We start from the raw sequence: 10,858 nt of genomic DNA, 5'->3' as shown, positions 1-10,858 counted from the left end.
CAGGCTGGAGAGCAGTGGCACAATCTTGGCTTACTGGAACCTCTGCCTCTGGGGCTCAAGTGATTTTCCTGCCTCAGCCTCCAGAGTAGCTGGGATTACAGGCACGCGCCACCATTCCCAGCTAATTTTTTGTATTTTTAGTATAGTCATGGTTTCACCATGTTGGCCAGGACCTCAAGTGCTCTGCCTGCCTTGGCCTCCCAAAGTGTTGAGATTACACACATGAACCACCATGCCAGGCCTTCAGGAGCTTTTCTAGAGCAAGCAGTCAATCTTTGGCAACACAGACTCAGGCTTTCTTTCAATGTTGTTTCAAGAAACAAACAAAAAGTGAAAGCACTAAACAAATATAAGACCATAAAAAAGAAAAAAAAAGCCTGATAAATGTTAACCATTAGCCTGCACTGTAGCCTGAAAGCTTATCTGAAAATTTAGCCCATCTAACGCAAAGAAAATTTCTTTCTTTTTTTTTTTTTTTTTTCTTTTTTGAGACAGAGTCTTGCACTGTCACCCAGGCTGGAGTGCAATGGTGCCATCTTGGCTCACTGCAACCTCTGCCTCCCGGGTTCACGTGATTCTCCTCCCTCAGCCTCCTGAGTAGCTGGGATTACAGGTGCACACCACCACACCCAGCTAATGTTTTGTATTTTTAGTAGAGATGAGGTTTCACTATGTTGGCCATGCTGGTCTCGAACTCCTGACCTCATGATCCGCCCTCCTTGACCTCCCAAAGTGCTGGGATTACAGGCGTGAGCCATCATGCCTGGCCCTCAAAGATAATTTCAAATTGAGAAGTTCTGAAACTATATTAGCTTGTTTTTTTTTTTTTGAGACAGAGTTTCCCTCTTGTTGCCCAGGCTGGAGCGCAATGGCGCGATCTCAGCTTACTGCAACCTCCACCTCCCAGGTTCAAGCAATTCTCCTGCCTCAGCCTCTCGAGTAGCTGGGATTACAGGCATGCACCATCACGCCCGGCTAATTTTGTATTTTTTAGTAGAGATGGAGTTTCTCCATGTTGGTCAGGCTGGTCTCGAACGCCGGACCTCAGGTGATCCACCCACCTCGACCTCCCAAAGTGCTGTGATTATAGGCATGAGCCACCGCGCCCAGCCTGAGAAGTTCTGAAACTATAGAAGGAAAGATCAGAAAAATAATAGGTAGGAAAAAAAAATCATGGTTGGCTTGGAGAATACCCTTGAAGGGTGTTAAGTAAAAATAATAGGAGGCCTTTGTTTTGGACTAAACTCCTGCAATAGCCAATAGACCTGGCTAAAATAAAAATGGAGTCACCCATGCTAAAGTTTCACCTCACCAAATCCAAACTAAGTTGTTACCAAACCCAAGCTAAGTTGTTATCTGACCTTCGGAGAAATCAGGAAAGAGGGATAAGGACAGCCAGTTTCCCAAACAGGCTTGTTTTAATGTTGCATGATAATGAAGCTCCTTCTGTTGTAATCCTTACACAAAAGAAGTAGCCTGAAGTAACTGATGTCAACTAATCGTTATTTTTCTATTGTTCTGTCTCTCTGTCCCCACCTTCCAAGGAAAGTAGCTTAGAAGTGACCAATATGTCAAGGTCCCATGAGAAGACTGAAAAAAGAGAAGAAAGAGGACAGAAAAGAATGAGAAGAAAGAGAAAGAAAGAAAGAAACCAATATGCTCGTTTCTTTGCTTTTGCTTTTGCTTCCTCAAGCTTTTCTCTGTCTACAAAGCCAACCTCTCCTGCTCAGCTCATCAGAACATTCACTCCACTTTCTGGAATGAAGTGTTGCCTGATCCTAGAGTCGCAATAAAGCCAATTGAGATCTTAAAACTAAATTCGTTGTAATTTTGTCCTTTGCCAAGGGGGGAAAAAACAACAAAAACTTCCCAAGAGTACCTATATCCTCTTATCACTTTCTCTGGTCTTTTCCTTAGTTTTTGCGAAGCGAAATTGGGAAGGTGGAGACTGTCTGTGCTCACACGTTTCTGAGGGAATGGTGTGCAACAGGGTTACTTGAATCCAAATTAATTGACTCGCCATTTCCCACCTATACTAGACATTATTACATCAGTTCTCTAATGTAGCAGCATGCCTTCCCCAGTTACAACCCAAAAGAACGTGCTGAAACCTGCGGACACCACACTCAATGCAAAAACTCCAAGTCCCAAAATCCTTCGTAGCCTGTCCCCACCGCCTCTTCGCAAGAGCAGCCTCTTCAGTACTGGGACTTGTAGTCATTCAGCGTCTTCCCTTCCAGGATGAGGGGCGAGAGCGCGCCTCGAGGAGCTACATCTCCCAGGAGGCAGTGCGCACTCCGCCCTCTCTGGCGCCGGGCTCCTCCCTCTCTCGCTCCTCCCTTTCTGGGCTGCACCGCTCACGCCTTCCTGTTAGTCCGAGCTGGGAGAAGTTCACTCCGATCAGCTGATCCCAACTGACAACAGGAGAGGAGGAAGCCCGGGAGGCAACGAAGGAGGAGGGTGGCGGAGATGGAGATGAGGATGGATCTGCCGGTGTCCTGAGGAACAGCCTCTGCCCCCACCGGCGCCCTGCGGCCCCCAGACGCCGCCTTGCTGCGGCCGAGCTTCCCCGTGGTGGGATCCCCGGGCCGCGGCGGGCAGGGCAGGGCGGGCAGGGCACGGCCCAGCGCGGGGCGAGTGATCGTCCTGGGGCTCAGGCTGCCCTCGGGAGGAAGGGGGGGCGGGTGCGGCGGGGGTGGGGGTGGGGTGGTATAAACAATGGATTCGGCTCCGGGCTTTGCCGGCGTGGGGGGGATTTTGGGGGACCTTCTTTGTTCTTAGGCTCCGCTCCTGCCCCTCGGGTTGTGGCGGTGGTGTCTGGGTGGAAGGAAGGGTGAGGAACCCCCGGCTGGGGAGAGGTGTCGAGGTGGGGGCCCGAGTGGGCAAAATGTTTGGTTGACACGACCGGGCGTAAGGTGTACTTTTGAAGGTTGATTTTATATTTTTCTCAATTGTGACAAGTTTGATTTTTGTTTCTGTTTTGGGAGCTGGCTGGGCATGTCTAAGGTTAGAGTGTAAATAAGATCCCCTAGTCACTCCCTTCGCCTTCCTTGTTTATCTAAAAATAAGATTGATAGATTGATTACTGTAGGGGAGGAGTGACTATCAGAAAGGCAGGGCTTTACACCTTGTTGGGGCCTTTGAATGCGGGTCAAGGCTAGGGGGAATTAGGAATATAATTGTCAAAGTGACAAAAGCCCCTTTCTTGCCCCAGTTATCTTTTTTCCTATTTTGAAGTTATTTTTAAGTTAGTTTTTAAGTGACAAAGAGAAAAATTATTTGTTTTGATTCACTGCAGGCCTGGCTTTGCCATGGGTCAAAGTAGAGGAATTGTCTCCTGTTGCTCCTTTTTTTTTTTTTTGCAGTTAGTGAAAGAAGGGACAGAAGAATTACAATGTAAAAAAAATTGTTTTTAAACATGAAATTGTTACTATTGTTTCTAAGTTTAGAGTTCTTAATATACATCTAGCTAGAGTTGAAACAATCCGGTTACAAGGCTAACCAGGTCAGCCCAGGTATTTGATAGATCTAAAGTTTGTTATTACATTTTCATTAGCTTTGTGAAGGCCTGTCCACTCCTCCCAATTGTGGGATGCATGTGGGGGTGCAGAGGGCTGTTCTTCCAAGGACTACTCACTTAGTGATTTAGATTCTGAATTTAATACCTAAATGAACAGAAAATTCCAGTCTGGGAAATAGAGCAGCAAAGTCTCTTAAATGCCTTGGGCCTAGAGGTAGCGTTTGTTGTCAAGAGGAGGAGTTTTAGCCATAATTTTGAAAAATTTTTTTTTTTTTTTTTTTTTGAGGAAGTCTCACTCTGTCTTCCAGGCTGGAGTGCAGTGGCAAGATCTCGGCTCACTGCAACCTTCGCCTCCTGGGTTCAAGTGATTCTCCTGCCTCAGCCTCCCTAGTAGCTGGGATTACAGGTGCCCGCCACCATGCCCAGCTACTATTTGTATTTTTAGTAGAGATGGGATTTCACCATGTTGGGCAGGGTGGTCTTGAACTCCTGACCTCAAGTGATCTGCCCACGTCGGCCTCCCAAAGTGATGGAATTACAGGTGTGAGCCACTGTGCCTGGCTATACAACAAGCCAGTGTAAGTGTTAAGATAAAAAATGAGATTTCAGGCCAGATGCAGTGACTCACGCCTGTAATCCCAGCACTTTGGGAGGCCATGGCGGGCAGATCACCTGGGGTCAAGAGTTCAAGACCAGCCTGGCCAACATGGTGAAACCCCGTCTCTACTAAAAATACAAAAATTAGCTGGGCATTGTGGCGAGCGCTTGTAATCCCAGCTCCTTGGGAGGCTGAGGCAGGAGAATCTCTTGAACCTGGGAGGCGGAGGTTGCAGTGAGCCGAGACTGTCCCATTGCACTCCAGCCTGGGCAACATGAGCAAAACTGTGTCTCAAACAAAAAAAGAAAAAAAAAGAGGAATGAGATTTCTCTCAGCAGTTTTGGGCTAATATTTAATTTAGTCAAAAAAAATTTTTTTTAAAGGTGCACTTCCGTTTTTTAGGTGAGTGAAGTCATTTTCCTTCCTCTATTCTAGGTATTCCCTGAAATACTGACTTCAGGTCGAATTATATTGAAAAGCTCCTGACCACTTTCTTTCATTATCAAAACTTTGTAGCTGATGTCCAACCGATGAACTCACCACCGTGAACTCATCAGACCTCTCTCAGATAGCCATAAAAGACCCTTCCAAGTCAATTTTGACCACATCTTTGCTTGCACTTTATGGAGGATGAAACCATCAAACCAAATCAACGTTGCTGCTAATACAAGAGTCTTAGAGGTGGCAAATTAAAAATTTGAACATTTGTTTGTGAAGAACTATAACAGGACATGAAAGGTGTTCTTTTTTAAAGTGTTCAGGACCCTGTGGAAGTTTCGTGCAGTCTTCAGTCTCAAATCTTCGTCTTCACTCCCGGGGCAAGCTCAGTGACTATTATATGGTGGGTGTGTTTCCTTACCAGCGTTGAGTATGAGTGCCCAGACTTCCCCAGCAGAGAAGGGCCTGAATCCGGGGCTGATGTGCCAGGAAAGTTATGCTTGCAGCGGGACTGATGAAGCTATCTTTGAGTGTGATGAGTGCTGCAGTCTGCAGTGTCTCCGCTGCGAGGAGGAGCTCCATCGGCAGGAGCGCCTGAGAAACCATGAGCGGATAAGACTCAAACCTGGCCATGTCCCTTACTGTGACCTCTGCAAGGGTCTCAGTGGGCATTTACCAGGTGTTAGGCAGAGGGCAATAGTGAGGTGCCAGACCTGCAAAATCAACTTGTGCCTGGAGTGCCAGAAGAGGACTCATTCTGGGGGTAACAAAAGGAGACACCCTGTTACTGTGTACAATGTCAGTAATCTCCAGGAGTCACTGGAGGCAGAAGAGATGGATGAGGAGACCAAGAGGAAGAAGATGACTGAGAAGGTTGTGAGTTTCCTCCTAGTAGACGAAAATGAAGAAATTCAGGTAAGCACATGGGTATAGTGGGATTCATGTGTAGTGGAGCAGATCTGTTGTTGGAAGCCAGCTCTCAAAAAACAATGTCCAAGAGGAGATCACATTTTAATCATTAAAAGGCAAGACCTCTGGAGGCTTTAGTTGCATGGAGTCAGATTTAGTTACCAGCTGCATGACCTCTGGCCCAATTACTTTACTTCTCTGAGCCTTAGCTTTTTCATCTATAAAATGGGGGACAGCCTACTTCATCCAGTTGTGAGGTTGAAATGAGACAGTGTTTGTAGAGCCTGTTGCATAATAAATGGTCAGTGTATACGGTAGCTGTTGTTAGTATTAATTGTAGCATTATTATTAGAACAAACTAATTTAAAACATTTCAGAATGAGAGCACCCTGGCAAGCTGTGAGTAAATGTTAGTGATGCGGGACTGCACCTATCCAGGGAAACACACACTAACAGTGGGTCCCATGGGAGTGTTAGCTATTAAGGCATAAACCTGTTATCTCGATTTAAAAAGTGGCTTTTAATATGGACAATATTCTTTCCAGATGGTCTCTTCATATCTATATATATGTGTGTTTTTTTTTTTTTTTTTTTTTTTTTTTTTTTTTTTTTTGAGATGGAGTTTCGCTCTGTCACCCAGGCTGGAGTGCAGTGGTGCCATCTTGGCTCACTGCAACCTTGCTTCCTGGATTCAAGCGATTTTCCTGCCCCAGCCTCCCAAGTAGCTGGGATTGCAGACGCGTGCCATCACGCCTGGCTAATTTAGAATTTTTAGTAGAGACGGGGGTTCACCATGTTGGCCAGGTTGGTCTCAAACTCCTGACCTCAAGTGATCCGCCCGCCTTGGCCTCCCAAAGTGCTGGGATTACAGGCGTGATTGGCTGGTCTCTTCATATTTTCTTGTATAGGTTTCTGATCAGTAAAAGCCAGTGAGGGCATCTGGGAGTACAGAATGACTAGGGGATATTTGGCTTGAGTCTGAGTTGGGGAGATGGTAGTGTTGTGACAGCTAGGCAAGACTGGGGAAGGGGTAGTATAATGTTTATACTTTTGAATGAAGGTAGTGTAATGTCTATACTTTTCTCTTGAGTGGGCTTCCAAGTGAAGTTTGCTTGAATTCACATCCTTGTTTACCAATCACTGTATAGCCAAGGGTAAGTGATAAAAATCCTTTCCATTCCTAATCTTTTTGAGTCCTATCAACAATCCTGTAAAGTACAAGTGAAACTGAGGCACAGCTTAAATAATTTTTATCACAGTCTGGCACATAGTATCCAGTACCAGTTTGTTGTAGTCAGTATCACTGGAGTATCTGTGGTCCATTGACTCAGTACTTTTGATGGTGGTGAGTCCTTTGGTTTTCAGTTTGGAGGGGAGTACCTATGTAAGTTACCATTTGAGAGGCTCCCTAATTACCCACCTAATATTTTTCTTCTGTACTTTTTTCCTCCTTGGGTAAAGCTGATGGAAATGAGTTATATCATGATTCCTATATATGTCCATTGTCAGCTTAATACTTTGCTAACACAGACTTTTCTTTATTGTTTTGAGAGGATCGAATAGAGTTATGGAAGAGTGACCTAGATCCCATTCTGCGTCCCTTGTGCGATAATGTCTTCGTTATGGATTACGCTCTAATTGGGCGACATTGTGGACTAAATCTTTCATAAATGAAACACTTGGATTTTGGGTGATTCTTGATGGTTTTGCTCAGTTCTCTGTAATGTCAGCTTTTGGAAAGTCATAGTTTGGTTGCTGCCACTTTTGTCAAATGAGGGGAAGCTTTGGGATGAACTAGTAACCCTCATGGATTGCACTGGCACCTTTAAAAAGAATTTTTTTTGGGGAGGAGAATGTGTATTTTTTTTTTTCTTTTTGTAGCATTGATACGTGTTCCTTAGTTGAGAATTAAGAGCATATAAAGAAGTGTAATGAAGAAGATAAATCTAACTACCCAGATATGATATTAGTCCTTCATCTTTTTTTTCTTGAATGTAATATGTGTATAATTGGATGGTTTGTAAAGATTCTTCCCGCATTTCCTCCGTTCATAAACATTAACCATGTCCTAGGAAATAACAGTTTATTAATTGCAAGCAGCATTTTTGGGACTGATGGTTTAGACATAGAATTCATTGATTTTAGGTGATTTGTTCTCATAGAGTCATAAATGGAGAAATACTTAAAATATCTAGTTCAGTTTTCTGATAGTGAATGTCCAAAACAGTTAGATGATTGACGTAAATGTAGGTTATAAATTAAACTAGATTGTGAACTTCTGGAGAGCAGGACCATGTTTCATGGCCTGTGCCATGTACAATGGTAAACACATTGTCAGTGAATAAATACTTACGGATTGGTGTTGTCACATCTCAACTTCAGTTCTTTCTTTCTTTCTTTTTTTAATTTTGAGACAGCGTCTCACTCTGTCCCCCAGGCTGGAGTACAGTGGCACGATCTTGCCTCACTGCAACCTCCGTCTCCCAGGTTCAAGCGATTCTCCTGCCTCAGCCTCCTGAGTAGCTGGAACTACCGGCACACACCACCATGCCTGGCTAATTTTTGTGTTTGTTTTAGTAGAGACATATGTTGGTTAGGCTGAGCCACCGTGCCTGGCTCCTGCTCTTTTTTCTTAAAGCAGTCACCATTAACGATGAACTGCGGCCGGGCGCGGTGGCTCACGCCTGTAATCCCATCACTTTGGGAGGCCGAGGCAGGCAGATCACAAGGTCAGGAGCTCGAGACCAGTCTGGCCAACATAGTGAAACTCCGTCTCTACTAAAAATACAAAAATTAGCCTGGTGTGGTGGTGTTCGCCTGTAATCCCAGCTACTCAGGAGGCTGAGGCAGGAGAATCGCGTGAACCCAGGAGGTGGAGGTTGCAGTGAGCTGAGATCACACCATTGCACTCCAGCCCGGGTGACAGTGCGAGAATCTGTCTGAAAAAACAAACACACAAGCAAAAAACAGTGAACTGCATGCCTTTCTAGAATTTTTTCATGTTGTATACTTATCCTTTCCTTTTTTTTTTTTTTGAGATGGAGTCTCACTCTGTCACCCAGGTGCTGGAGTGTGATGGCACAATCTTGGCTCACTGCAACCTCTGCCTCCTGGGTTCGAGCAATTCTTCTGCCTTAGCATCCCAAGTAGATGGGACTACAGGTGTGTGCCACCATGCCCAGCTAATTTTTGTATTTTTCGTAGAGATGGGGTTTCACCATGTTGACCAGGATGGTCTTGATTTCTTGACCTCGTGACCCGCCTGCCTTGGCCTCCCAAAGTGCTAGGATTACAGGTGTGAGCCAGTGTGCCTTACATACATTTTCTTTCTTTCTTTTTTTTTTTTTTTTTTGAGACCGAGTGGCGTGATCTCAGCTCACTGCAACCTCTGTCTCCTGGGTTCAAGCGATTCTCCTGCGTCAGCCTCCCGAGTAGCTGTGATTGTAGGCACCACCACCATGCCTGACTAATTTTTGTATTTTTAGTAGAGACAGGCTTTCACCTTGTTGGTCAGGCTGGTCTCGAACTCCTGACCTTGTGATCCACCTGCCTCGGCCTCCCAAAGTGTTGGGATTACAGGCGTGAGCCACTGCGCCTGGCCTCGGCCTAAACTTTCTAATTAAACTTCATTGTGGCCAAAAGCACGAGCTCACCAATTCTTTATGGCTGCTGTGAGAATCCGATGAACCATAGCTCTGTATAAATGTATTATTTATCATTATCAAAGTGTTACTGATGAACTTCCTAATAGCAGTAAAGAGTCTATCATTTAGGTTCCGGTTTTGTTTTTCTTTTCATGTTTCTAGGCATTTGTGGGTTTTGAGCATTTTCAATTTAGTACATAGGGTTTTTTTTTTTTTAGATGGGGTCTTGCTATGTTGCCCGGGCTGGCCTTGAATTCCTGGGCTCAAGCAATCCTTCCACTTCAGCCACCCAAGTAGCTGAGACTACAGGTATGCACCACTGTGCCCGGCCCATAGATAGAGGTTATTTTAGCACCTGTAGGCTGTAACCCTTGTGTGTGGTCTTCTCAAATTCTGTGGCCTAAAGTCTCCTAAGATTTTTGTGTATGATTTGAGTACTATTCAGTTTCTTTTAGAAAATGTAAAAGGACAAAAAGCTTCCTTTAAGGGTGAACATTTTATCATTACCTTGTCATTTGAGTGTGTACTATAGTGGTAAATTTGAGGAGACTGACTTTTGGTCTCAGAAGTAGAAAGTCACCTGTGGCTCCTAAATGGACACATTTGACCTGCTAGCCAAAGACATCCATTAATTCATCACATTTTCGGCACATATATTATGTGCCAGGAACTTTTTTTTTTTTTTGAGATGGAGTCTCTGTCACCCAGGCTGGAGTTCAGTGGCATGATCTTGGCTCACTGCAACCTCCGCCTCCTGGGTTCAAGCAATTCTTCTGCCTCAGCCTTCTGAGTAGCTGGGATTACAGGTGCGTGCCACCATGCCTGACTAGTTTTTTTGTGTTTTTAGTAGAGATGGGGTTTCACCAGTTGGTCAGGCTGGTCTCGAACTCGTGACCTCATGATCTGCCCGCCTCGGCCTCCCAAAGTGATGGGATTACAGGCATAAGCCACTGTGCCCAGCCGTGCCAGGCACTTTCTATGTTCTGGGGATACATGGTTAATAAGACATGGTCCATTCCTTCATAGAGCTTACTATTCAAGTGAGGAAAGCAGATTTCACACATGTAAACACCTAAATAGTTGGTTCAGCTGTAGTGAGTATTAAGAAGAGTGATTTGGAAGCCTCTTTGGCAGGATGGTCAGAGAAGGTCTTATTGTAGAGGTGACTTTTTTTTTTTTTTTTTTGAGATGGAGTCTTGCTCTGTCGCCTAGGCTGGAGTGTAGTGGCACAATCTCACCTCACTGCAACCTCCACCTCCCGGGTTCAAGTGATTCTCCTTCCTCTGCCTCCCAAGTAGGTGGGATTACAGGCACCCATCAACACACCCGACTTATCTTTGTATTTTTAGTAGAGATGAGGTTTTACTACGTTGGCCAGGCTAGTCTTGGACTCCAGACCTCAGGTGATCCACCCACCTCAGCTTCCCAAAGTGCTGGGGTTATAGGCATGAGCCACTGCCCCCAGCTTGCAGAGGTGATTTTTAAGCAGAGACCTTATGAGTAATACTAATGTGCTATGTAAGCTTCCAGATAGAGGGAATGGGAAGAAAATGAAGGTCGGATGGCATGTTTGAAAGAATGCCAGTGTGGCTGGAGTGAGCTGGCAGAGAATGGTAAGGAAAGAGGTGCAGAGGGAAGCAGGTGCCAGAGCATGGGAGGCCGTGCAGGCCGTAGAAGTAAGCGGATTTTATTTTAAGGGTGATGGGAGACACCAGACTGCTTTATGCTAAGAAGTCACAGGACCTAGTA

The 10,858-nt window shown here is 45.1% G+C and overlaps 1 protein-coding gene across 11 annotated transcripts in view; it reads left to right on the top strand.

Annotated features, from left to right (window-relative positions):
* The first annotated feature begins 2,299 nt into the window (after nucleotides 1-2,299).
* The window catches only part of ZFYVE1 (zinc finger FYVE-type containing 1), a 52,949-nt gene continuing 44,390 nt past the window's right edge, over nucleotides 2,300-10,858 (top strand). For 4 of the 11 annotated variants that reach the window (XR_010136850.1, XM_063715117.1, XM_063715115.1 and 1 more), the window contains exons 1-2: nucleotides 2,349-2,574; nucleotides 4,554-5,471. Coding sequence is in view for 10 of the 11 variants with exons in the window: in XM_063715117.1 (XP_063571187.1) it covers nucleotides 4,989-5,471 (483 nt within the window). In the remaining variant the exon portion in view is untranslated. 11 annotated transcript variants of the gene reach the window in all.

The sequence above is a fragment of the Pongo abelii genome, chromosome 15 (genome assembly GCF_028885655.2).
Source record: "Pongo abelii isolate AG06213 chromosome 15, NHGRI_mPonAbe1-v2.0_pri, whole genome shotgun sequence".
Taxonomy (NCBI): Eukaryota; Metazoa; Chordata; class Mammalia; order Primates; family Hominidae; genus Pongo; species Pongo abelii.
Note: the sequence above shows the minus strand (reverse complement) of the source record. Positions and strands in the feature narration are given on the sequence as shown.